The sequence below is a fragment of the Halichoeres trimaculatus genome, unplaced genomic scaffold (assembly GCF_033239565.1).
Source record: "Halichoeres trimaculatus isolate MK-OKI-2021-1 unplaced genomic scaffold, fHalTri1.1 fHalTri1_scaffold_5, whole genome shotgun sequence".
In the NCBI taxonomy this organism is placed as follows: domain Eukaryota; kingdom Metazoa; phylum Chordata; class Actinopteri; order Labriformes; family Labridae; genus Halichoeres; species Halichoeres trimaculatus.
Window position 1 is genome coordinate 21,631,185 of NW_027437183.1, and position 27,605 is coordinate 21,658,789.

The 27,605-nt window shown below is 43.9% G+C and overlaps 1 protein-coding gene across 5 annotated transcripts; it reads right to left on the reverse strand.

Moving 5' to 3' along the window:
* Positions 1-2,158: 2,158 nt before the first annotated feature.
* Positions 2,159-27,568, reverse strand: ep400 (E1A binding protein p400). 5 transcript variants are annotated; one of them, XM_074669540.1, is made up of 53 exons: positions 27,351-27,568; positions 24,421-25,784; positions 24,228-24,335; positions 24,023-24,107; positions 23,649-23,768; positions 21,580-21,971; positions 21,177-21,476; positions 20,208-20,393; positions 19,962-20,102; positions 19,776-19,854; positions 19,583-19,620; positions 19,414-19,471; positions 19,218-19,307; positions 18,907-19,020; positions 18,620-18,810; positions 18,341-18,518; positions 18,109-18,245; positions 17,848-18,017; positions 17,466-17,640; positions 17,209-17,345; positions 16,822-17,008; positions 16,329-16,495; positions 16,022-16,209; positions 13,609-13,773; positions 12,887-13,039; positions 12,599-12,669; positions 12,177-12,466; positions 11,685-11,887; positions 11,284-11,453; positions 10,737-10,933; positions 10,543-10,654; positions 9,216-9,512; positions 9,043-9,117; positions 8,751-8,885; positions 8,611-8,655; positions 8,247-8,400; positions 7,761-7,993; positions 7,458-7,631; positions 7,321-7,368; positions 7,086-7,222; positions 6,782-6,838; positions 6,607-6,685; positions 6,277-6,450; positions 6,128-6,173; positions 5,941-6,047; positions 5,563-5,764; positions 5,335-5,474; positions 4,704-4,925; positions 4,415-4,589; positions 4,046-4,194; positions 3,754-3,915; positions 3,581-3,658; positions 2,159-3,177 (listed from the first exon to the last, which is right to left on the reverse strand). In XM_074669540.1, the coding sequence occupies exons 2-53, from the start codon at positions 25,747-25,749 to the stop codon at positions 2,857-2,859; spliced, it is 9,141 nt and encodes a 3,046-aa protein (XP_074525641.1). In that variant the 5' UTR covers positions 25,750-25,784; positions 27,351-27,568; the 3' UTR covers positions 2,159-2,856. The 5 variants fall into 5 exon arrangements, with proteins under 5 accessions (XP_074525641.1, XP_074525640.1, XP_074525642.1 ...); XM_074669539.1 differs by having other exon boundaries at positions 7,761-7,990; positions 13,600-13,773; XM_074669541.1 differs by having other exon boundaries at positions 5,350-5,474; positions 13,600-13,773.
* Between the last annotated feature and the right edge of the window lie 37 nt (positions 27,569-27,605).

The window sequence follows — 27,605 nt, forward strand, 5'->3', positions numbered from 1 at the left end:
GGCTCTCCATCACACACACACACACACACACACACACACACACACACACACACACACACACACACACACACACACACACACACACACTGGCAAAGGAGGAGGCGTGATGTATGAATTAAAGTGTGTGATTCATCCACTCCTTAGCTGCAGCGTGACAGCTCCTGTGCTCTGTAGTCTGCCAGCTGTTCCACCCTGCAGATTTAATAAAAGCACACCACTATTTTATCTGCCTTCATTTCTCACCTTAATGTCAAGCAGTTAAAATAAGCCTCCATTCACATCTCCTGTATACAGAGGCTGGTTTTTCCTGGTATAAATAGAGCGGATGAGCACAAGGATGGAGTGATATCTGGGTAAAATGAACCAGCCCTGCCCATCTGTTCATCTCACGGCCCGTTCTTCCACCTCACCTCCCCTGTCTCCCCCGTTTAGAGCTGAATGTGGACGGTCACCGAGTGCCAGCAGAGAGAGGAGACGCAGAGTGAGCACCGAGGAGCAGATGGGAGGTTTCAATGAGCTGGAAAATCCACTGTAGTACTGAGCCTTTCTTATGGAGCATGATGCTGATTCAACAGTGCCCCCCGGTGGATGAATATAAAACTGCATCAACTTCTTAGAAGAGGGCAGTCAAAAAAATGTTTTTAGGTCAAAGCTTCCCTGAGAAAAATATATATTAGTGTTGATTTTGACGAACACTGTGGATTAAGAAGCACATCTTACCAATTAGTTTCGTCCTACATGGAAAAAATTGCTTCTTGGTTTATTTTGTTTTTACCTTGGACTCATCCTGCTGTTTGATGAGTTCAAGGTCACTTCTTTCCTTTGTTAGTCTGACCACTGTCCATTTCTATTACACTCTTTTATAATATGTGTTTATATTGTTTTATATTCTGTATTTTAAATCAATTTTAAGCTTTGATCTATATTTCAAGTGGCACTTTAATATTTTGGTGTTAAACTTTTGGTTTTTTTTGCACTGTTGTTGGTTTACTGCCGTGTGCCTTTGAATTACCCCCCTACAAATAAAGTTTTTCAATTGAAATGAACTGAACTTATCAAGAATCTCAACTATGAAAAATATAAGAAAATAACTTTCAATACTATGTTTCCTTATTGTTCACTGCTTTCATGCTGACACTGCTGACACTGACCCTGCTGCAGCTGAAAAATAAAATTAAAAAAAATGTAATTATCCTGTTTCATGTGGTCTTTGGTTGCTCATAATGAGACGTCAATACTAATTCCAGTCTCTCCTTGTAAAGCTAGTTAAAAACTCCTCACATGAGGACATTTTAGTAATACTCAGTCATCTGGCGTGTGAGTCTGCAAGGGAAAAAAGCGCAACCCTCTTTAAAATGTTGAAATGGAAAATTCATTCAATTACGTGCCTGACACTGATGCTAGAAACATTTCAGAAAAGTTTGGTCATGTTTACCGCTCTGTTGCATCACCTCGTCCCCACCAGCCAGAAAAAGAGGAAGTGTGGGAAGAAGGGAGTGGGGGTGGATGTGCAGTGAAGTTCCGCGATGCTGGGACTCAAACCAGGCGTCCCACACTTTGGGAACCAAGGAGACCTTCATTAACTGTCTGCGTTTATCTTCAGCCTTAAGGCTTACTTATTCAGCAAAGATAAACCATTAAGATATCAAGTTTTTTTTCTATAATACAGCTGGTCTACCAAAGGGTTGTTTCTTCTTTAGTTTAATTTTTTTCAGTACTGCTGATTGTAGCTCGTGTTTCAATGAAGGTTTGATAACATTAAGAGAATCAATAAATGAGAAGAGTACTTTAATTTGTGGGAAGTACAGGAATCAGCAGCAAGTCAAGCCAAGCAGACAGTGCTGACAGAAGCTTTCTGTTGGATACGGTCGCCACACACTGTCCAAAGGCAATACGTTCAAAAATGCTCAATAAACTGGCTGAGCTGACAGAAAAGAAGCATTTTCCTTTCACAAATATTTTAGTTCACTCAGACCAACTGCTCCAAATACTCAAATACTTCCTTCATAGGAGACATTTATTCATCAATGCTGGGAAAAACTTTGGTTTTAAAATAAATATATACTTGTTTAATGTGCTCTAGGAGTAAATGTTCTTGAAATACAGTCACTGGATTCACTTCAATGAAAAAAGATGAATTTGTGTATAAAAACAAAACACTTTATTACAATTAGGCTGAAAAAACCCAATGAAAACACGACTACTTTACAAGTACAAATGTTTTTCATTGATATTTACAGTTTTTTTCCTTGACATCAATAAAAAAAGACCATTTATGAGAAAACACAAAATACTAAAGTACATGTTTACAGTGTGTTTGCTGCAATAAAAAAACAAATGACTAAAGGAACGTGCATTGTTCTCCATTCAGGATCTATAGACAACAAGGGGAGTAGACATAAAAGGACTATTTATGGATACACTTACTATAACAGACAGCTGCAGTTCTCCAACATAGGATTACCCATGAGCCTCAGCCTCAGGTATCAGGTGAGTTAGATTGTATTATCACTTTAAGGGCATGGGTTTTGTGTCTGTTCGATGCACAGGGGGAAATATTTTAATAATAGTAATTTAAAGAAACATTCCACATTCAGGAAATCAAATAAAGAAGCAGAAATATCAATCTATAAAGTAGAAATCCTGCAACATTTACAGGGAGCGCTGAGATGGATCTGGAAGGATATTTTAGATACAAACACTGAATTGTAATTGGTGTGTGTAGAACACAGTCAGTTCAGACATGGTAGGGGTGTGTGAGGTACAAGTTTGTAGTTGACAATGTATCAGAATCCATAGAAACGCTTCAGCACAAAAACATCGTGCATTGGACAAAAATCTGAAAAATCGGTCTCATTAGCTGCTTCCTCCGCTGGGTTTGGCGGGAGTTTTGGCTCTGATGCCACCCTGGCGAGCCTGACCCTTGGTGGTCTGCTGGGTCTGAGCGGGCTGCTGAGCCGGGGACTCTGCAGAGGAAGTGGCTGCGGCCTGCTGGGCAGGGCTGTGTGGAGGGGGAGTCTGGATCTGTGGTGATGTGGCTGCAGTCACCACCTGCTGCTGGATGATCTTCTGCTGGACCACCTGGACGGTGGCAGTCCCAGCAGGAATCATCTGCACCTGAGCAGGAGCTGATGTGGCTGCCTGGGTCAGGGTGACGGTCTGAGGCTGGCCCTGGATCTGAAAAAAGAAAAACAAAGTTTGACTAAATTAATTCCACTGCATAGATCGTGTTTTTATTTCCTCTGAACTGACAAAGTCCCTGATGAACTGAATAATTCTATGTATTTTAATTGTACTTGATTATGCCCTGACAGTCATTACAGTAGGACAAACTGTTCAAAGATAAAAGCAGCACTTAACCACAACAGAAATCAAAATGGTATTTTTTCCCACTTTCCTCAGTTTCCTCTGTGCCCAAACGCCTGGAGCAAATTGAATCATACACTCAGAGTATAATCTCAGCCTGAGGATACGAAGCTCATGAGAAGGTAAAAAGCCTGAGACAGCTTCTGAAGTGAATCAACCCTATCGCCCACTCAGACCTCAGCAGCGGTACAAACACACAGACCCTGACCCTTACCTGCTGAGAAGATGACACGATTTGTTGAATATTGGCCACGGTGGGTTGCTGCTGCACTATTTGTGGAAGCTTAGCCACCTGATAAGAGAGGTAAACATGACAGTCCCATATCAACACGAGAACCCCGAGTTTATGAGTAAATATTGATGTTCTGGCTGGCTGTGGTGGTGTACCTGGATTTGTTGGGCTCCAGTGGGTTTCTGAGCCTGAGCGATGGATGTGGTGAAGAACTGGGTCTTGATTCCTGGTTGGAGCTGTGTGGTGGTAGCGTAGGTCACTTTCTGCTGCTGCTGCGCCGGCTGAGCTGCCTGCACTGTCACCTGCTGGGTGCCGATCTACGCAAAAGAATTCCACTTTATCTCTTTCATACGATCATTTTTGTATCAAGGTTTGCTAAAGCAATAAATAAAGCTGAGTACAAGTGTAGACAACTTAATGAAGAATTACTGTAATCAGTTTTTGCACCTTCTGCTGCACAGTGGCCTGTCCTTGCTGTGACTGCCCTGCTTTCTGCTGAGCTGCAGCCTGAACTGCTGCTGCCTGCTGCTGTTTTTTCATCTGCAGCAGCTGCTGGACCTGCATCGGTGGGAAGGACGGCGTCAGCACAGGACCACCTGAGAGGAGACACAAAAGAGCCAATCAAAAAAAGATACCGCAATGCACAGGAAGTTGGCAACTGTCCCTGAGGCATGAATTAAACATAACCTGAGGAAAGGTTTATAACTCTAAAAGTTCCGTTTCATGTGGACGTGAGAGGCAAAAAACAACAAAAGAAGTGAAGAAAGAGAGACAAAGATCTTTAAAACAGATCTTTTCAGAGCTTATCTAAGTCACCTGTTTTCTGGGCCTGTCCAATAGCCACACTGATGCCTGCCACAGTGACGGGCAGCGTAGTGACTCCAGCTGATGACACCACAGCTGGCACAGAGACCACAGGAGGCTTAGTGAGGGTCACCTGGGCGGTCTGTCCTGCCTGGGCCTGGATCTGGCCTTGAGTGGGGACTCGAGTCTTTGAAGAGAAATACACACAGCATTAACACAGACCTTAGACATCTTGGTTAATAGGATACAGTCCCAGAGCTATGTGTCTCAGCTGATCATTTGACCGTCTCCACAGTCTTACCAGTCTGGCCACAGTGGTGCCGGTCAGCACAGCTCCAGGTCTGGGGGCTGCCACGGCTGCCAGCTGAGGGTTTGCCTGTGCGGCCTGTGCAGGCTGAACCTGAGCCGCCTGCTGGGCTCCTGCAGCCTGTTGGCCCTGAGCTGCGGCTGCTGCCACTGCTGCAGCCACCTGCTGCTGTTGCTGCTGCAGCTGCAACTTATGCTTGTGCATTTTTATCAGCTCCTGAAGACACACAAACCAAAAGTTCAAGATTAGCTCAGCATTTGTTCAGTCTTCATGACTCTTCAAATGTGTGATTGTGATGTTCATATTGTTTCATTTAATGTGGAGTCCTTTGTGTTTAAATACCAAACGCTCACTCTCCAAGAGATCTACACCATGAACTAAGGATCAAAACTCTACATCAAAAATTGAAGAAGATCAAAGTAGGACTGAGGTGTTGGGTTTCATGTTCCTGTATTTGTACACTGAAAGTGATCATCTGAAAGGATGACCTGTTTGAGAGCAAACTAAAAAGCACTTCTCCGTTACAGCTGATGTCATTGAAATGAATTCAGAGACGAGCCCTGATTCACTGCTCTCTCAAACAGTCCCAGTCTGTGGAGCTGCTGTGAAACAGCAGGTGGTGTACCTGAGGTTTGCCCACCGCTTTGATCTGTGGAGAGGCAGCCTGCTGCTGCTGCTGTTGTTGATGCTGCAGCTGCTGCTGTCGGAGCATCTGCAGGTGTGCCGGAGTGAGAGGCTTTCCTTGTGCCATCTGCATACCAGCGGCTGGACGAGGACAGATCAGTCAGATCCACAGATCAGTCATGAAACTTAGGCAGTTTACTTAGAGAAAAATGTATGTTCAGATAAGTACCTGGTGTGACCTGAGTGACCAGTGGGCGGGTCTGTGACTGCCCTGGACTCAGAGTGGTAGAGACCACTGCAGACGCTGTGACCGGGGTAACAGCTCGAACACCTTGACCTGTAGCTATGGCGACCACCTCAGCCGGGGCAGCGGCCGCCGTGACAGCCCTCTGCTGTGCGTGGACCACCTGGGCTCCAGCTGCACCAGCAGGCTGGACAAACAACAACAACACAATGAGGACGGGCCCTACACTAATAACTAATCTGTGTACAAAGCACAGTGGGTGTGCTCTGTGCTTCTTCCAAAGGCTATTTGCATCATGAATTCCTGTCAGTCAGTAGGTGGCTGAGTTCAGCCAAAGCAGCAGTAATAATGAGCATGACTCACAGACAGGGTGCCTGGTATGACTGGAGATGCCAGGCGTTTGTTGGCCTGGAAGGGACTTGGAGGAACTCCAGCCACTGTGTTCACAATCACATTCCCCCCTACAGTAGCTGGAAGCAACAGAGAGAAATGAATGTAACACTGGAGCACCAACTGATCTGTAATATGAAACATATGTGTGTCAGCGTACCAGCCTGGATGGTTGTGCCCACAGTTGCATTTTTTATAGCTCCGGCCTAGAAAACAGGAGGAGAATGAGTGGCAGCCTTGGCTGGGTAAAAATATCCTGGATCTCAGGACATGAAGAGGAATATCAACGCAGGATGTTTTGATTCTCACCAGAACAGCTGCATTAGGTACAGCGGTGGCTCCAGCCACGGCGGCGGCCTGAGAGACTTGTGCCTGAGCCTGGCCAGCAGCAGGAGCCTGAGCCTGGCCCGGTGCAGCCTGAGCCTGGGGAGCTCCTGTCTGCTGCTGCGCCAACTGCTGAGCCTTTTGCTGCTCTGCGAGGGCCTGCAAACACACGCAGGCACACAGAGCACAAATGAAACACAAACGCAGTAAAGATGACAAAACAAGCACCTCTTTTGTCTGAGACACAGAGTCCTGATTGCTCTGCGTGACTGAAGAAGGAGCACAGAGTTTAATACACTCATCACCAACAATCACCTTTTTCTCCTTGGCAATCCTCTCGGCGCGTTGAGAGGCCACTTGAATGGGAGGCAGGGGCTTGTCGTAGCTGATCCCACTGAGGAGAAAAAGATGGATGTTTGTGTTCTTTATTTGTGTTCAAATCTTTATATGCTGGAGCCAAAAAAAAAGAAGAAAGAAATATTCAACATACCTTTCTGCCAAGACAGAGGCATGTTTCGGATTCTTCTGGAATGGATTCATTCCCAGTCTGTAACAATAAAAGAGGCTAAAAATGTTAGTCATGTTTTTTGAATGTAAAGTTTTCTCTGTTTCCCTTCAAGTTCTGGCTCCTGCTGTTGCCTCGCAATATTAAATATCATGAGCTTTTTTTCAAGAAATAACTCATGATCACATCCTGTTCTTCATAAGACCTGAAAGGCTCCCTGATTCTTAGTTACCTGCCATGTTATTCAAAAATCAAAGTGTTGTCATGCACTGAACTCCTCAGCACTCACAGTGGTTTGATTGGTGGACTCCTCTTGCTGGCTATGATCTTCATGAGTTCAAAGCGGCTGTTGTACAGCTGAATGTGAGTGGCGTTGTCGTCCTGTGTGTAGATCTGAGACGTTCTCAGTGGACGGTTGTTCTTTGACTGAATAAGGAAACACAAACAGGAAACAGGATGAAAGTGAGTGAGGAAATTCAAGAGCAAAGACAATTTCATCCCCCATAAAGCCCAGGACATGGCACCTTGTATATACTCTTGGTTTTCTTCTTGGGGTTGGCTTCATACACCAGCTACAAAAACAGAGTGAGAGAGAGTTAAGAGACACAGACACGGAGTGAATTATGGGTTCATTATGGGTTTCAGAGTCTGCGTTCCTCACCTTGCCCTCTTCCCTGGGAATGATGACATTCTCATAGCGGTTGCGACACTGTTTAGGTGAGCGGTAGATGCGGCTGCAGGAGTTTACAACGTCGCTCACCAGATCCCAGTTTGGAGTGTGGGCAGGAGACACAATTGTAAGGTTCAGAGGCAGCTCCAGCAGCTGCTTCACAGCCTGTCAGACACACAACAGTAACGTGTTTTGGTGTGGACATAATTCAACCACAGTTGCATTCATTTCTTTCACTACCACAACACAGCTTGAAAGTGAGGACCATTGTGAAGCAGTTAGTGGATCTGGTACCTGAAGCAGAGCCCAGTCCTCACTGATGAGCCACTCTGGGTTGTCCTGGCCGGCCTCCATGGCTGGTTTAACCAGTGAGGGGAGGGGCTTGGCAAAGGGTGCCTTGTTGAGGGAGAAGTTCTTCTTCTGATCTTTGCCCTCGCGGCGAACTTTAAGCATGCTGGCCTTTTCGAACAGAGAGCGTGGAGGAATGACGGTCTCCCCGTGGCCCTTCTTCTTCTTCCTAGCTGCTGCTGGACAAACACACCAGAGTCAAGACTGAGAAAACTAACCAGCCAACAATATCTCATTGGGATATACCAGTTTTCAAAATGTTTTTTAAAACTTTAAAAGGAAAAAAGAAAAAACAAAATAAAATACCTCTTAGGTGGAGAATGATCAGGACACAGGTGCTAGTTACACGTGTGTCATCACAGCAAGTGACGGGGGTTTACATTATAGTATGACAGTGGTTAAAGAAGACCTCAACGCCAAATCTCCTCTCACCTGAAGGGTCCATCTTCAGCCGTTTGTGCTCCTTACGTATGTAGATAGGAGGCAGTTTGGACTCTGGCATAGGTGTGGTGTCATACATCAGCATCATCACAGAGTCGAGGTAAATGTCGTTGTCGTCCTGTGGTGGTGTTGGTGGGGTCCAAACCTGTGTTTGGAAAACACAAAACATGATGAGACTCCTGGTGCCTCAAAATGCAAATCTGTTATTATGAACAGAAGCAAAAACCCAAAACCTTCATTAGCAACTGAAAGAAAGCAGAATGAGGACAGGGATCCATCTTTTTCTCATCAATTGCAGACATAACTAAAACCATATGAAACACTTTCCCACTCTGCGATGAGACCTGTCACCTACCGGCATGATCTCTGTGTGACCGTCCTCTGCATCAAACACATACTCCTGTAAAACCAGAGTGGAAAGGCTGTCATCAACAACGGTTCATTACCCACACAGCACTCTTAGTTTGATGAGGAGAGATCAAAGTGGCCACCCACCATGTTGTAGGCATCCTCTCTGGTGTAGGTGAACAGGTCTTCATCCCCCTCCATCATCAACCGCTCCTCCTCCTCCTCCTTCAGTTTCTGATGCTGCTTCAGCTCCCAGCCTCTCTTAGAGCACTCCAACTGCTCCTGAGAGGAAAAGAGCAAAACATAACAGAGACAGTTTGATCAGAAATCAAGGTGTAAACTGGAATACAGTGAAAGAGTAGCAGGCACAGCTGCTCGTTGAATGGACTGATTTACACATCTCATGACAAAAGGTGAGTCATATCACACTTTGACTTACCTGAAGAGCAGTTTCATCATCACTGATGTGAAGGTACTCCAGGTAATGCAGGGCGTACCTTTCAATTGGGGTGAGCTGTTGATTCAAACAAAACATTAGATTTATTGAGAGACTGTTCTTTTCCACGCTTCCATTTCAAACTTTTTCTCAACCAGACAAAATGTTATATTGACCTGTTCCATGACAGCATTCAGCTCCTCAATATGTGCAGGCTCTTCCATGGCTTGGCTCTCTGACTCCTGCGCCTCCTCTGTTGACTCCTTGCCTTCTAACTCCTCCACCACCTGCTGCTGCCGCTCGCTGTCCTCTGCTGGAGCGTCCAGGTCAATGCTGTGCAGAGCCTGAATGTATGGTCTGGCCACTCTGGGCGAAATGGCTTCTGAGGCTGACGGCTCCTGATGAAGAACCACAAACTCCTCCACCTTCTCCCCCGAGCCAGCCTCCACCTCAAACAGATCCTGGATAGTGCGCTGGAAACACACAAGACATGTATGTTAGTTCACAACTTGTTCCTAGTTAAATGAATTGAAAAAATGAAAAAATAAAGCACTAAAGGCTTTTAATGAGTTCAGCTTTGAGCACTTCGAGAGGACTCTGGTGTCTTAAAGGGACAGTTCAGTTTTTTTGAAGTGGGGTTGTATGAGCTCTATGTGACCACTAAGGACATTAGATACAGTAGAAAGTTGTCTCCTCTCCCTCAGTAAGACACAGACTGTAATCGATGGTGACGAGGAAATAGGCGCTAACAGGGAAATACCGTACAAGATTCAAAGGCTATTTTCTCTGCCTACAAGAACTAAAATCAAAAAGTAATACCACAGTTAAAGAGTACGCTACATGTTTCCTCTGTATTCCTTTCAGTCGCCATCTGTAGCAGCTCTTCTTCTGTGTACTCCGGTTCATACAGGTGTGCTCCGGTTCATACAGGTATCCTTTTGGTTCCAAAGTGAATAGAACTTCATCGTCGCGGTCATAGTCACTCATTTTGAATTTCCTACGCTGCCTCACAATCCTTAAGAGTACAAACAAAATAATTACGATACTTGATCAAACTTACACGAGGCTAAAACCAGTGCTCGAAGCATAGCTTGTTTACATTCCCTACAGCTGAAAGGAGGAGGGGGGACGGAGCGCACTAGCGCTGCGCGGAAGGACACATGACCAGTTAGTTAGGTCTGGATAAATGTTTAATTTTCCGAAGACTTAATGCACTTAAAAAATATTTTATGTAGCGTACTCTTAAACTGTGGTATTACTTTTTGATTTTAGTTCTTGTAGGCAGAGAAAATAGCCTTTGAATCTGGTACGGTCTTTCCCTGTTAGCGCCTATTTCCTCGTCACCATCGATTACAGTTTGTGTCTTACAGAGGGAGAGGAGACAACTTTCTACTGTATCTAATGTCCTTAGTGGTCACATAGAGCTCATACAACCCCACTTCAAAAAAACTGAACTGTCCCTTTAATTTCTTAAAAAACCCAATCCAAGCACAGTGATTTTACCTGTGTGAGGAAAGCCAGGGTGTAGTCTGTACCCTGGGCGGCCACCTCTCTGATCAGGTCCTTGGTGCCATTCTTCAGCAGCTTTTCTTCTATGGAGTTCCCACTCTCCAACCTGGGCAACAAACAGATGTCAGGTGTCACAGGTGTCCAGTGCTTACAACAAGTAAAAATCTGAAACAGTATTTAAACATCACCTGTAGATGTGTATATCCTTAGAACGTCCAATTTTGTCACACCACTCTTGTGTGTGGGCGTCCATGCTGGGATTGAGGTCTGTGTCGTAGAAGATGATGGTGTCTGCATCAAACACAGTCCCGACTGCAGAGCAGCAGCGGTTTGTCAGGATGCTGCAGAAAACCTTCTTGTTCCTGTTAAACCTCTTAATACTCTCCTGCAGGGACACAAAATCACAACACATGAACAAACTGGGACACAGAATAGGAGCAAAGACACACTTCTTTCCCCACTTCCTGATTTTTTTCCAACAAATCGATTGTCAACAATTTAGAAATTTACTATCAGAAAAAAGGCTAAATTTTGAATCTATTCAAATGTAACACCTCGGCCTCACTTCAGTAAGTCTAATGCTGCTGATCAGCACATGCATGCTCACCAATGACCCCCATTAATCCTGCCTCCACTCTACTCTGTAGATGTGATCATTCAGCCCTCATTGTGATGGTGGGAAAGCAATCTTAGCTTGCTATAACTGTGCTTTGTCAGAACCATTTGAAGTTTTACCTGTCGTTCATCAGGAGTGAATCTTTCATCAACCCTCACATACGTCAGTTGCCTGTGATCGAGGAAGGCCTCCAGGATGTCTAACATCTTCACCATCTGAGTAAAGATGAGGACGCGGTGGCTCTCTGACCTCAACTTCTGCAGCAGAATGGCAAGAGCTTCCAGTTTACCTGTGGAGGAGAACAAACATCAAAACCTGTGTTTCCTTGGCAAAGTAGGATTTTTAGATTCAGCGCGTGTTTTTTCTCAGGGTTTTTGCATGTCTTTATCTAATTAAGTTGCCCAACATTATTTTTACTGCCTCTGGACCATCAAACTGTGGGTCAGTTTTGGTTTATGTTTTGCAGTCTCAGTTCGGTAGATGGCATGAGGTTGAAACGCATAATGGTTCAACAGCTTACCTGAGTCCATCTGCATCAGCTGCAGGTCAGGAAAGTGGAGGAGGCTCCTGGTTGTTAAGTGGTGGATTTCAGCACTCAGGGGTGCAGAGGCCTCCTGGAGTCGGCGCTGAAAGGACTTTTGGTCCAGGCTGTAGGGGACCGGGGGATTGGCTGCATACAGCTGAGGAGGGGGGGCTACAGCAGAGGGCACCACACAGACCAGCCTGCAAGAAGAAAATAATCAACACTGGTTGGTTTGTAACATACAGAGCTTTTACACAAGTAGCTATTTGAAAGTCAAAGGTCTTCCTCCAAGTCTAATTTTTACATAACCTGTTTTTCTTTTATTTTTGCTTTTGTTTCGTAGATAACGCTATTTTTTAAATCTGCATTAGTGTTGTACCAAACAAAGGCAGCTCCAGTCGAAAAAGGCTGATAATGATGTGTAAAGGGTATTTCACGATGGTTTCTATGGTGCGTAATAATAGAGGCTTTCAATCTGAGTTGAAGTACCTCTTGATGAGGTTGTTGGCGGCCTCCAGGCGGTCCTCCACAGACAGCAGAGTGGACTGCAGAGTGGAAGTGGTAGCAACGCAGGTTCTTTGGGCCCTGAGGCAGCTTTCTCTGCCCACCCACCTCCAGCCTCCAGCTGTCAGGGCGGTGTGACTCGGCTCTGAGGTCAGAGTGCACGCCTGCAGCAGGTCTGACCCATACAACACTCCGCGGCTGCAGCGACGCTCATTGGCTTCCCACAGGCGGCCCAGACGCTCCTTCAACTGCTGAGTCTTTTCCTCTGAAGACTCCTGAAGATTACAGGAGGGTGAAACTACAATCAGTTGGGTTTTTTTTGTTTGTTTTTTTCAAATGACCGCATCATGTATGGACTTCCGTTTATGAGATATTACTTGACTTTTCTCCTGAACTTATAAACCAACCTGAGAGCCAGCATTAGTGGAAGAAGTGACTTTGGTGGGAGCAGATGTGGCATTCGTAGTCACACCCAGTGCTTAAAACAAGAAAATATAATGTCAATTGTTGAATAAACTGCATTAATTTATAAACACAGAACTATTGCAACTCACAGCCTTTAAGCCATAATTACGACTGATGAATAATCTCTAAATATATATATTTTTGAATGTATTATAACTGGGTTTTGTCTCTGATTAACCAATAACGACCGTTACTGGAAGACTTTATTGGCCTCATTATTGAGCAGTCACCTTGCTGGGCAGTTGAAAGGGCAGGATGAGGTGTGCCGGGTGTAGCTGAGGCGTTTGAAGCAGGAACAGCTTGAGGCATCGCTTGCATCACCATTGGTCCCTGGGGCCTGATGATCTGCTGCCCGGGAGCTGACACGATCTGAAGGATGTTACCTAAATACCAATATCAGACTATTAGCATAAGAGATGAAGCTAACCTAACACTCAGCAGGGTGTCATTTTTCATTCCAAAACACGCTGTGAAGATGAATATAATGGAAATCAATATGTGTAAAGGTTATCATGACACGGCAAAAGAAACACTTTACTGTTTATTCCCGCTGAAATCCCATTTTTACCTCTGGTTTTGTTGTCCAAGGAAAAACCTTGAAATTAAATGTTTCTTGGGGAAAAAAAAGATCTTCACTCTCAGCTGAGCCTGGAAATTTATGTTAGCAGTGAACATTTGTTTGGTTGCTTGTTTATCAAGTTAGAATAGCCTTATAGTTTTACATTAAGCATACGCAACAAAGTCATAAACAAAAAATAATACCAAAATTACCAATTGTATCCAAAAGGGAAATCTCTGTCATTCATAAAACAGACATGATGATGACCAGAAAATAAACTGCTGGTAAAAGCAGACAGGGTCAAGACAGAGCAACAAAGAATGAAGAAAGAATGAAGAGAGCAAGGTTGAGAGAAAGAGAGGATGATGATGGGATGTACATTACCGAGTGTACCTTGAAGCTGCAAAGGCTGTCCGGTGGTGAGCTGACGCAGCTGGCTGGGAGACAAAGTGAACTTGTTTCCCTGAAACTGCAGAGTGACAGGAGTCTCTGGCTGTGAGATACGACTCTGTGCGCCTGCCATGTTTGCCAGCTGAGCAATCTTCACCACGTCTCCACCTTCAATGGAAGAGAAAGCAGACACCTTGTCAGAGAAAGGGGTTAAAGCCCAGCAAAATTATCCCATATGTAAAAAAAAGAAACCTCTTCATCAGTTAGTTAAAGGGTGAAAAGATATAAAACATGCAGAACCAGGGTGGATTAATCGGAGAACGAGCATAGCCGCCCTCCACAACAGAACCATAGCAGCTGCTACTTTTATAAAACCTGAAGGGGAAAGAAAAAAGGCTTCTACCAATGCATTCCTCATAAACAAAACAGACAACTTCACCTGGCAAACACGGTGGTCACCAGGAGGTACACTCTGTGCCAAAAATGAATATCTGACAATAAAAATCCTGAATAAGCCCTCTCATAAATCTTTCCCCCTTTTTTCTTGACGTGAGAAGAAAAAAAGTTCCCCTGAATGACTTTAAAACAGAAATTGTGCAAAAATAAGTTCTGAGAAAAACTTTAAAAGCATCATGTATCTTTGATTTCCAATTCCCAGGAATGTGCATGTTAAAACAGGCTAAAAAACATAAACATGTTGTTTCTGTCACAGGTAATTTGTTGTAGTGGGCATTCAATCTTTATGATTTGGTTTGATGAACACAAAGACAGACCGGTTTGGAAAACTGTGGGACCACTTCCACATGCTTTGCAGTGATGCATACCATCAAAGTGAAATCAGAACATTGGCGAAAAATAAAAACTAAAGCAACCAAAGCTTTGGGATTTCTTCCTGCAGCTGGGCTGGTGCAAGAGATAAAAGAATATTAGTAACCGGGAGGAAAAAATGATTAAAAGGCGGGGAGGAAATAATCATTTAGTCGTGTAGTCTTGTGTGCTGTAACTGAAGTGGGTCATTCACAGTGTTCATGCAGGTTTTGAGAAAGAAACTGAAAAAGGCTGAGGCTGTGGAGATGCTGCTGATATGGCTAAAAATCGAGATTTAAAGATTGCTTTTTGCTTTTATTTTGTGTTGTATTTTCCTTACATAAAGCAACTGTATTAACACACTGCTGCATCAACAGTGCTACATCAATGTAAATTTTAATCAACATGCAAAGCCCGCTCTCTGAGAGAAAACAGACTGCACACATATCAGCAGTGCCCCAAGTGAAGGCCTCAGTGTAGAGAAGCCCATACTGTTGTGCCAGAGGTTGTAGGGTAATGCTGAGAGGGAGGGGAGGTGGGGAGGGGAGGGGGAGGCCACTTACTAGGCAACCGTGCCTGGGCCTGGGATGTAAGAACCAGCCTCTGGGACAGTAGGCTTGGCTGGATGGCATGGCTGGGGGCTAGAGCTGGCCTGGAGACCTGAGCTAATCCAGGTTGGCCAATGGGAGCTAACGTTCCCATAACTGAGCCAGTTAAGGTCTGGCCCACAGCCACTGGCGGAGCCCCCAACACATGCTGCCCAATGCCAGTGTTCCCAGAGGAGGCTACAGTGGTGCTGCCGCTGTTGACAGGGGTAGTCTGGGCTCTCTGAGAGGCTGTTCCAGCTGCTGTGAAGTACAGGGGGTATGGGACTGCATGTTAGGGATGACCCAAAATTTAGTTAGACTAGCAGAATGATCAAACATTTCCTCTATGTATATTTAGCAGCAGTGTGCCAAATAAACCACCTGGATTAGATCCTTAACCACATGAAAATTAGTGAATGATTTATTAATAAAAGTATATTTCAACAAACAATAAATGATACTGGGGTGACAGACGTTATCTCTACATAAACCCTCATCTGTGGGTGGCAAAAACCATCAAACAGCACAATTTTCTTGTCCTGCTTCTCCACATCTGACAAATGTACATAGACAACATTGATTCTTTCACAACTTCCACTAATTTTAAATCACCACCTCAAAGCTGTGGTGTTATTTCCCATCAGTTTGCTTATCCAGGAGATCACAAAAATCAATGAACTTCTACTACTGCTGGAGCTGTAGTAGAACCTTTAAATAATTCACAACTGTTTAACTGCATAAATATTTAAAACTCTAAATAACAAACACTGTTGGTGTTATTGGACACAGCTGATATAACAATGTGACAGTGTCCTGCTTTTATTGACAGGAAACAAACAGGTTTTCTCAAACAATGCAGCAATACTCTGAATAATGGAGACAGTAAACAAACATGAAACCATTTGGAGCCACCAACACAGCTTTGGGTGACTCAGTTTGTCTTTTGTTATGTCATAAAAAAAAAATCTATTTGTCCTGCCACTATAAAACCAAACTTCCTGCCCTTACAGAGTGGCTCTTACCGTTAGAGGTGGCTGTAGTAGTTGTCGTGGTAACAGGGGACTTGCCCCTGGTCTGGGCTGACTGGTTGGTGGTTGAAGCAGAGGTGTTAGTAGTAGGAGAGCTTGTTGGTGGACGCTGGCCAGCTGTACTCGTGATCACAGCCAGGCGACCTTCTGGTTTGGTCCCGTACTGAACGGGCTGAAATAATCTAGTTTGAAAAAAATGTAAAAAAGGTTGATGTTACAATGACAGTACTAAAAACTTACACAAAAATAAGATTTAAAAGATGTCCTTATCATCCATGTTACAAAGAATAGTATTTCAGACCTCATGGGTTTTATTGGGCAAAGCTTCGGTCGTGGTGGTGGATCAGGACCAGTGTAGATCTCCTCTATGAGCTGCTGAGTGACCTTGAGTTTAGGTACCTCTTCAGTCTGGTAGCGAGACAGTCTGTTCTCGTTGTTGATCAGATCAAATATGGACATGTTTGCAATCTAGAGGGACAGAAGAAGAAAGGAGAAGTGGATGAAGGTGGGATCTTAAATAAAGGGTTCATTACTGACACTGAAGCTTTAGCACAGTGATAAAATGAAATCTCAACATGTCAGCAACAATAGTCTCAGTATTTGAGCTTTGGCAGAATTATCTCTTATACAAAGACCATGAATATATTTGCTTCATCACCACACTTCTTAAACCTTTCTGCAGTGATAATCAGGGTGTTTGCTAGATGAGGTTGACAAACACATTATGGTTTAAAAAAACATCTCATGGCACATCCATTGTTATCCACATCCATTAGTTAGGCACAGGTCATTACCTTGCTTGAGTCATTCTGCAGCGCTTCCAGCACCAGTGACGGTACATTGTATTGTAGAGAGGATCCAAAGAAGGAGCTGTTGTTCTCTCTTGGTGCTATCAGCTCAGGATGGTTACACACTCGCTGTAACTGCATCAGAACCTGAAGTACGCTGACGAAATGACCCGTCTTTAAAGCCTCCTGAGATCTAGAGGAGCAAACCAGAATGGAAAAAAGGCTTATAGGAGACAGTCAAAAACAACAGAAAGCCTTCATGAATATCATAAATGAACCTATCAATACAATACCTTTTTAAAGCTTGACTCAAATGTGTTGGTGTTATTGAACACACTGTCAGTACCAAAGATAAAAACGTGTGAGACAAAAATTGTGGTGTGAATAACTCACCCTGGTTGAGTGAGGATGTCCTCATAAAGGCTCTTCTGTCTGCTGGAGAGACGACACTTCAGGATATGCTCATATTTCTTGGGCAGCTGTTTCTCCACATCTCTTTTTGAGCGCCTCAGGATGAAAGGCTGAATCATCTGCAGGCAGGAGTAAGACAGTTTCATGTTATCTGGATGAAAGGACAGCGGCTTAGGCAAATGAACCATGTCCAAGTTTTGAGTTTAAGCAGCTCGGAAGTTTACTGGAGTGAAACCCACCCTGTGCAGGCGGATGACCAGTTTGTGGCAGTAGTCTTGGTTCTGGTCTGTTCCTGCCTTCACAGGGAAGTCAGAGTAGGCCCTGGTGATTCCAGGCAAAAGAAAGTGGATCATGGTCCACAACTCCTTCAGAGTATTTTGCAGAGGAGTGTTGATGAGGAGAATCCTTTGCTCACTGCAAGAGACACATATCTTCTTAGTCAATGAAAATTGGTACAAGCAAACAATTACAATTAAAATTATTAAAACTTTGAGACAGAAATTTCTAAAAGACAACTAACATTATTTTCTTTTTTGAATTAACAGAGATGTGGCTCAAGAAAACGTAATTTAAAAAAGAGAAACTACTCTGTTTTTTAGGCGTCAGCATTAGCCAGCTCACCTCTTCAAAGCAAAGACTGTCTCCCAGTGTTTCTCGGTCATGTTCTTGATGAGCTGAACCTCGTCCAGGACCAGATGCCTCCACTTTCTCCTCAGAAAATGACTCTGGTCTTTCATCAGCAGTTTGTAGGATGTTACACATACATGGAAGCTGTTGGCCTCTCCCCACCACTGTGTCAGCAATAACATAGGAAGTCATTTCTAAGTTTATCACTTCTATATGCAGAAACTTCACCGGGGTGTATATCAAAGGAAAAAGTACCATTCTCTTAGACCGCCGCTCCCTTCGGTTGCCAAGATAAAGAAGGATCTTGAGGCCTGGACACCAGCGCTTGAACTCAACTTCCCAATTTAGCAACTTGCATGTTCTTACTACTATAAGGTGAGGTCCCCAGATTCCTTTTGACAAAAAAAAAATGCAGCTCAATGACATTCAGCTTAAGAAAAAAAGAAAAACATAGAGACATCAGATGTGCTGTGAGGTTGTGGTGTACCTTCTTGTCCTGCTAAGTGGGCCATATAAGCCACTGTCTGCACAGTCTTGCCGAGGCCTGTCTCATCAGCCAAGATGCCATTGAGGTGTTTCTTGTGAAGATTTACCAGCCAGTCAACACCTATTTGCTGGTACTCCCGCAGTGAACCATGCAGAAGAATTGGAGCTGGACTGCGGGTCTATAAAGGTGTATGATAACATGGGAAAATATGTTTAAAAAAAAAATACAGGAAAGGATTTGTTGTATTTAGTATGTCCGAACAGATAACTGTCATCTTACTGAGGAAGTTGTCCTGAAGCTTCCTTTGGGCAGGATGAGCTCTGTGGTGGCAGCCACTTCAGCAATGTCTCTGCCAGGCTTCCCATCAGAGTCAGAGGAAGAGGCTTTGTCAGCCCCACGGTACTGATCCACACTGAGCAGGGAGTCAATCATCACTGCCTCAGGAGGACTACCCACAGGACACTCAACTTCTGCAAAACAAACAATGTCAACTTTAGAGTCGTGCTAATCACAACCCTGAGCCAGAGAGGATACCAAATGAGAATAAAACTCTCATTTAAAGTCACCTTCAGTCTCCTCCATGTCCTCCTCATCACTATGTGGACTTGGCTGAGGCCACTCAAAGCCATCAGCGTAGGCGCCAGCATATTGCTTCACCAAGGCATCCAGAGGCATCTCAGCTAGAATGAAAAACACATCAGAACAACGTAAGGTTGAAAATTTGTTGTGGTGCTTTTTATGTTGTTTATTTGCAGTACACGCTGATTGAGGCAGTGCAAGGTTTAAAAGTGAAATTACTCCTTCAGCCTCGATCACTAATAAATCCCAATGGTGGATTTCTAGATAAACAAAGAAGTAAAGCCAAGTAAACAAGTACCATCTTTGGCGAGGTCAACCAACTCCGCTTTGTGGTCTGTTTCCCCCTCCATGACCTCCTGCTCCTCAATGGTGCCCTCTTCATCTGGGACTGCAAGGAACAATTAAGCACATTAAATACATATACATTGCAATGTGAACAAAAAACTGCCCTTATATTTCTGCTTTTCTGATTAACCCTAGACCAGGCCACCTACCATCTTCAAAAACCAAGGGGGAACTTAATTTTCGTTTTTTAGATGAAGTTGCGCCCTCCTATGAAACAGAAAAACATGAATTAAGAAACTGTTTAAGAATATAAATAAGATTAAAAAAAAAAAAATGATTTGGCCTCATAAGTTCTGAAAGTGAGAGCCCAGCATCTACCTCTTTGTCAGCCTTCACAACTGTTGACTGAGCGGGTGCTGAAACAAAAGAGTTGAATTAAAATTCTGGTGACTACAAAATAATTCTTGGAGAGTAAAGTTACATACATTTAGATCTGGATGGAAAAACTTCTGTTCATGATGTGAAGAAAATATATTACATTTTGTTTTAAGAGTTGCTCATTTGTACATACCTTTAGCTGAGGCTCTTTGTAAGCTGAGTGCTTTGAGTCTCTTCTCATAAATGTCAAACTGTAGTTTTATTTCAACAACCTGACCAAAAAAAAAAAAAAAAATCAAAATTCGAGCTGGTGCAACAATGTTTTATTGACAAAATTACAACAGGGTTACACAGGAGAAAAAAATGAATGTTAGCATACCTGCTCAATGTTTGACCAGAAGAACTCCACCTCTCGGGCGATTGTGCTGGCAATGTGACGGAGATGAATTTCCCTTTCTCTCTTTGTCCTCTCTTCACTTTTCTTCTGCTCCTGGTGGTAACGGGCACAGGTGCGAACAAGCTGCACAGGACACACAGATTAATTATCAGACATGCTAGTTACCACCTACTTTTGTGCTGATGTGTAATGTGAAAAATTAATTAACTTCTCCCAGCTCTGGCATACTTTCTTAGCAGCAGCCTCTTTCCACCTCCTCTCCTGGGCAAAGTCAGCAGCCATCCACTGCATCTCCTCCAGGAGGTAGTCCCAGTGGGACTTTGGACGTGAGGCTTCCACAAGTTTTGGGAGCCTGCTCGCTGACCACTGACCCTCCTTCCTTAGCTCAGAGATTCGCTGATGCACTTGGCCCTCCTGACAAACAGAAAGTGTGTCACATCTTGCAACAAAACAAAAATCTTATATTCATTCTTCTAATATTTTTCAAATTATTCATTCATTTCTTGTAGTTGCTCCAAAAATGGCAACGAATATTTAACAGAGGTAAATTTAATAGAGGTATACCCCACCATTACAGGCTCTAACCGCAGGATTACAGCACCTGTTCAGCAGTTTAAGGCGGTCATCGCGCAATGTGTTACTTTTTGAGGCGAAATATGCAAAGACAGTGGAAAATCCTTTGGGAAGGTGGCAATGTGTAGCCATACAGCAGCTTTAGATTTAGGAGACACATTCTTTCAGTGAACAGATGAGACTTATGTTATTTTTGAGGTTTTCTACTTTGTGCTCTGAAACACCACGCGCATTCATCTGGTTCAGATCGCCAAACTCTTTCTCTGTGTTTACCTGATTGACTTGCTGATAACAGCTGATTTGTGAATTCTTGTAATAAAATCTCCATTTCTCTGGCTGAAAAATGTTTTTTTTTGATCTTCTCTCAATCGCTCACCAGGTAATGCTGTTAATGAGTGGTAGACATGCTCAGTTCAAATTTGTTGGATGGGGAGTTTCCAGGAGGTTCCCCTGAATTATGACGTAATCTGCACCTGAGTTGCTTTAATGATGTAATTAGTTAACCGGCCAATTATTTGCAGTCGTGCATGCGTCTAACGCTGCAGCCAAACAGGCTGCTCCATAACAGAACGTTAGGACTGATGGTCCTGTTTGTTTAATGACTGAATGCGCTCATTAACTCACCAGTTTGGCCTGCTCTATTTGCTTGTCTTGAGAGCCCTCCTGGGAAGACTGCATGGTAGCACTTTGACCAAAGCCGCCCATTTTAACTGTAGATATGCCGTTGGTGCCGGTGAGTTTGGACTGGGTGCTTGGGTTGATGTTGGTACTATGAGGGCGGAGTGGACTGGTAGTATGGGGGGTTTGAACAGGATTAATAGCAGAGAGGGGAGCAGAGGACATGGATGTCATGGACACAGAGTTGGTCATTATCCTCTGAACTGGCTGGTTTGACTCTGTACCAGGTCTTGCAAGTGCCACCGTCTTAAGAGGAGAGAGAAAAATATATTTATTAAAGGGTAACTTGTTGTGTTATGGTCGAGTAAAACATTCATGAACACTGAAATCAAATTTAAAGAAGACTGACCGCCTGTCCAGACTGGAGAATGGCTTGAGGTTGTTGCTGCTGGGGCTGCAGCTGGAGATGAAGACCTGGCTGCATTTGCTGTTGCAGCTGGGCCTGAAGCTGTGTGTGAGGGTTCACTGCTGCCAGGACAGGCCCACCTGCCTGCACCTTCACTTGTGCCAGCTGACCACCAGGCTGAGCTGTGCTCTCCACTAGTTGAGCCTGCTGGGAGAGTGTCATGGGCAAGCCAGCCATAGGAAGGGAGCCTTGGGGCAACCTGCCAGGCAGCTGAGGAGGAGGTGTGTGTAGACTGGCTGCATTCTGCACTGGAGGTCCTTTAGACGGGTCATATTGTTGCTGGTTCTGTTTCTGTCCTGCAATCTGGACTGCTTGAGGAGTAGGCGGCATCCCGCCTGTACACATAGTAGTGGAATTATAGGACAAACAGAGGGGTGGTATAGAAAGTCACACAGAGAAAGAGGGTAAAAGATCAATCTGGTCATCTGACAGTGTTCTCTAAATGTTTTTTTTTTGCGCTCAAGATAAAGTAAAGTTCTTAAATTGTTTATTAGCTCTCTTAATATAAAATTGAGAGACGGCTTTAAAAGTTTAGTCTTAACGCTTCTCGGTAGATCATTAGAAGTTTTAAACTTAAAATGATGGTTTAAGCTTCAGCTGTTAGAGCTCCTCAGGTCCTTTTGCCTTAATGAACAAGATGTACTGTATGAATTGACAGTTTTGTACTACTTTTTGATGATCAGAGCGGAAACTAATGAGTCATACAGCAAATGGTTACAGAAGAAATGAAATCAATGTGAAAATCTACATGTCTCTCAAATAAAATACTACTTTGATTAATGCAAAACCAAAACATTGCATTTCAAATGTTGAGAGAATGTGGCTACGACATCAAAAATTATACGTGCAATAAAAAAGATTTTTAGAGAAGAATATAGAAATGTTACAAAAGGAGAATGAAATTAAAATAACTGCAGAAAACAAAGAGACAGGGAGAAAAAGGGAAAGTAAAAATACAAAGCAGACAGTCTCAGAAACACTATGTTTGGCATGCATGAAGCGATGTTACTCTAGCAGAAACCAAGGCATCTGGATGCCTCACATAGCGACAAAGCACAGAGGTGAGCACAGAGGTGAGCAAAAGGACACACATGGGGTCTTGCAGACAGCAGGCCTGAGCAGAGCTGTGCACACTAAAGCAGCGCCTGCCTTACCTCCCTGTACGTCACACCACCTTGCCTAGAAGCCATCAACACCTGGCCCTGACTCACCCACACCACCACAATCGCAAAAACATGTGCCGCAACTCCTCCACATGATCCCCCTCCTACTAAGACTGAGGGAAAGAAGCCAAGTCAGAACAAAATGCCATGACATAACGTGGAAGGAAACCAACTAAACATGAACATGAGATGAAGAAAAGACACTCTCAAAGATGTAACTCATGACTCAAAGACTGATGGTGTTGAATCCTTGTTGACGGTACAAAGATGGACAACCGAAGAGAGGGAAAGACTCAAGAAGGATGACGATGGAAACCAAAAGGAAGAATGACACGTGGATTCATAAAATGGGAAAACAAGAAAGCCCACTGGAAGGTGAATTTATTGAAATAGTGTTTCCACTTTCTGTGATCCATCTCAACATTTGATGAAAATCCATCCGCACTGACGGCAAGGTCGGTCCAAATAAAGATGACTAACAGGAACACACTTCAGAAAAGAAGAGATGGATAACGACGGGTGAACAATAGTGAAAACAAAAAAGGAAAATCATAAGACATGGCATCTTCCCATTGAGTGGCTACTCTTCTTCAGACTGGGATTTCTTCCTTCCCCTTTTATCCTGACAAAGAGAAAGAGAGCTGCTGCTGGTACAGCTAAGCCTGAACTTCCTGTGGACTGCTGAGAAATCCAGCAGACGGATGAAGATCTGTTTGTTGACGCTGCTTGAAGTTTGTTTGAAGAAGATGAAGTTGTGATTCACTTTTTAAAATCTCCTTAGTTTGAGGAAGTGAATACGACCAGCAGCATCGACCAGAACAAAGAGCGGCCTGGTAGTAGCACTCCTACCTTGCGCAGTTGGCATAAGCTGCTGGAGTGGAACGCCAGGTGATCCTAAAGGACCTACGCCAGGATGCTGGAAAATCAGCCCATGGCGACCAACGTCAATCCGGGGCCTCTTAGCCTGATCTGGGATTTAAAACACACAATACCCTCATAACGCAAAACAAAAGCACTCGGCACAGAGTAATGACCTTCTGTAGACCGTACAGGTCACCTCTCCTTCCTCCGGTAAAGACTTCAACACAGAGCGCTAGTAGAGGATGCCAAATATCTAAAAGCAGAAGCAATTAGAGGGAAAAAAGAAAAGAACAGAAAACAAAGCAAACGGGGAGGAAACAAAGCAACATAAGAAAGGCTGGAGTCTACCATCCTTGCCCTACCTGCTTGCACCATAGCCTGCTGCCTCTTAAAGGCATCCAAGTCTCCAGGGTTGGTGATGTTGCCAGCAGCAGAACCTTGGTGTCCCTAAAAACACAAGATCTCAGAGATTTAGTGAAAGAACGCCTCTTGTTTAAGATTTGCAACATAAAGAAGAGGTCACTTCTAGAAGTATTAAACGCCTAAAACCGGTGTTGCATCTATCACCTGGAACTGCTGCTGTACAGAGAAAGCTGCTGAAACATTGGCAGGAAGCTGTGTTGCTATGGCAACTGGTGTCACTGCTTGGCCATCCTTTCCAGTTACAACCTTCACCTGAAAAAACACAGGTTTGAAAGAGGAATGAAACAAATTTGCAAAACTCCTGGTGCGTTCACAAAAGAGCCAGACAATGTTATACCTCATCATTAATGACTTCAGACTGTTCCTCTTCCTCATCTTCATCTTCAAGGTCCAGGTCATTCTGTCTCAGATAGGTATACAAAGGAACACAGGGCTTCTTTTTGAAAGCCAGGTAGTCCATCATGTTTCCTTGGAGGTGCTGCAGAAAGAAAAGCTCTATCAGGTACTCTTTGAACACCTCCTTCAGGCTCTCCATCTTCTTCGTGTGGTGCTCCAGGCACTGTTTCCTCAGCTGGGCAATTTCCGGAGTCGAAGGAGCGATTTCTTCTAACTTTTTGGGAGGGTGCTTCTTCACAGTGCCCACAGCCATGCTGGTGGGTCCGAGGGGGTTGTTAGGGATGCCTTGGGTTGGACTAGTGAGGGATGGGCTAGAGGGTGGAATAGAAGAAGGTATGGTGAATGCTGCTGTGGCTGTGGTTCCTACTCCAGCAACCACACCCTGTGATGTTTTTTCAAATATCATGGGGCGTGCCAGCTGTCCTTGAATGATACTGCTGATTTGTGGAGGTAGGTTGGAGGTGGTGATGTGACCAGGACTGCTCAGAGTGGGGAGAGAAGCACCAGTAGCCACAGGACTTTGAGGTCCGAGGTGGTGGATGGTGCCTCCAGTCTGTGAGTGAGGTTGGGACAGCCTGCGTTCCCTCACAGAGCCAGGTCCTCCTGGAGAAGTCAGCTGGACCTGACCAGATGAAGCTGGGGCAATCTGGGCCAAGCCTGTCCCTTCCTGGTAAACAAAGTGTCCACTCCCTGATGGACTCCCTAAACTGATCTGTCTCACGAGCATACCAGCTTCAACAAAGCGCGTAGGACTCTGTCCACACACACCCAGTGCTGCTGCAGGTGCTCCTGGCCTTGTCAAACCTTGGACAGGGACAGGGCTGTGCTGGGTGGGACTCTGGGGCTGCATGGGCTGTGGCACAGGTGAGGTAACCTGAATGTAGGAGGATGGAGCATGCTCAAACCTCCACTGAGGTGCGTTATGCTGAAAGCCAGGGGATGCAGGGTTCTGGATGGGGAGTGGGGTCAGAGTGATCTGCTGGTTGCCAGTCACCATCTGCCCCACATTTTGTAAAGTGATGTTCATGTTCTGGCCTGTGACCGGGCTACGACTCATGATTATCTGATAATTGGGAGACTGAGGGGCTGAAGGGCTGGCAGCAGAGGAGAAGGTGGTCACAGGAGATTGTGGATGGTTGACTGTAGCTTGCTGCTGTGTGACTGCCATGGCGGGCTGCTGTTGCTGCGTCTCCTCTGCCTCAGATCCACTGACAGACTTAGATCTCTGGAGCTGTCGTTGCATATTCTGTGATCCACTTCCATGGTGCATTGCGTGACACTTAAACTATGTCTAAACACAACAATCTGCAGAAAAGGTCAAGCAAAGGACAACAATAATTGATTTTTGATTTGCATTGGTGTTTCATCTGAATTCTGCATACACAACAATAAATAGTTGCACATACATCAAGGTTATTCAATCAGCTGTAATGTGTACTGGCTGAAAGGGGTCAAAATATCAACTCAGATATTTACAGTGTTCTCTGGTCTGTGTGTTGCAGTCATATTGTTGGTGGTAGACATTGTCTGAATCTAAATATAGCACAAATTTCCACTTAATTTTAATCAATACTTTACTAATTACAAGCTCTAGCAGAAAAGCTGATGATGTCAATGATTTATCATTATCCGTTTTGTTTTAGGACAGTCTTGCAGTCATCAGTTCTCGCAGCATTGCTGGATTATAATATGACTAGTTTTACTGACCATGAAACAGTAATTGTACATTACGCTTAGCCTTTCACTATCAAGCTCTTTTGGTTCAATTTGACTGAAATGTATTCTATAAATTCGTCAATATTAACATTTTTCATCTATTTTATGTTTAACATATTTCTCAGTGTATGGGATCATAGCTTAAGAGGTGTATTATTTCAAAGTGACATGCCATTTCACTTACAATAGTTATGAATTCACAGAAGGTTGCTCTGACATGGTTCAGAGGAATACCAAGGAATAATAACTAAAATAAATGTATATTATACATCATTTGGGAAAAAATAATTTCGTCTGAATCACCAAGTCTTTTCTTATTCATGGTATATCTGAAACCAACCCAAATAGAGGCGGGCACCTGTGTATAGAACAGTTAGACGCACAGCTCCCGGCAGAAAAAAATTGTAATTTGCAGTTTGCACATTCATTATTGCCTTTCAAAAGTATATAAGTCAAGCCCTGAATTCTAAAGTCTTCATTATATCTATAACAAGGGGTACATATAAAACACAGCATGCAGACCATCTTCACGGTCTACATTTGAGACACAGACACAGAAATTTACTTTGATCAAAAATCAAATGGACAGAGCTGATCTCATCTTGTATTCCACTTAGCAACAGTCGTAACCAACCTGTCTTTAAAACAATTGTGAGGTAACGATACTAACGCTGGACAATTGTATGGATAGCAATTGCTTAATATTTACAGTCACCAATAACGTTGACACATTTCAGACATTTCTGAACACATCCGAGTTCCTCGCATAGTGAAGACATTATTATTGCTGACAAAATGACTCATTTTAATCATTATTCCTTCGGACCCGCTGTTATGGTTCATTGTTTGTTATTCCGTTCACGCTATCCCCACTTCAAATTTCGCTGCGGGGCGTAACGCTAGCTGCCGTTAGCTCACTATAACTCGCATCAAAATAAAGCATGGCTTCAAAGGCTGCAGGGAAAAACAGAAAGTAATTGATGACAAATTATGATCTGTAATAAATGTACCAGTGTCGTATTCGCTGTCTGGTTATTAAAATGAGGCTGGCTACGGTGTGCTTTCAAGATAATGCTAATGATATTAGCTTGGTATTGCTAGCAGGCCAGCTGCCGATGAATAAATACGTTTTATCAGCTCAAAAGAGTTACTTACAGGGAATGGCGCTTCTGTTGTAATTTCTTAAATCCTAAGTCATATTTACAACAACTTAAATGCGGTAAAAAATACAATTCCGCTGAATAATAACATATCGATATTGCTAACGGATGTTCAATGTTTGGAGCTAATTTCTTTCAGCAACATGGCGGCCGCGGCGACCTCTTCACTGACCCGGATGTAGTCCCCAGGAAGCGGTGATACCTTACAGTCTATGGGTGATACTGAAGCGCGTTGTCAACAGCCTTCTGT

Excerpts from the sequence above, each read along its gene's own strand:
- ep400 (XM_074669538.1), bottom strand. The coding sequence starts at position 25,749 with ATGCACCATGGAAGTGGATCACAGAATATGCAACGACAGCTCCAGAGA. Across the intron at positions 19,021-19,217 it reads GGTTGACCTCGCCAAAGATG|CTGAGATGCCTCTGGATGCC; the intron begins GTACTTGTTTAC and ends TTTTCATTCTAG. Across the intron at positions 18,018-18,108 it reads AGCGGCGGTCTAAGAGAATG|TGGTGGGGAGAGGCCAACAG; the intron begins GTACTTTTTCCT and ends TTGCTGACACAG.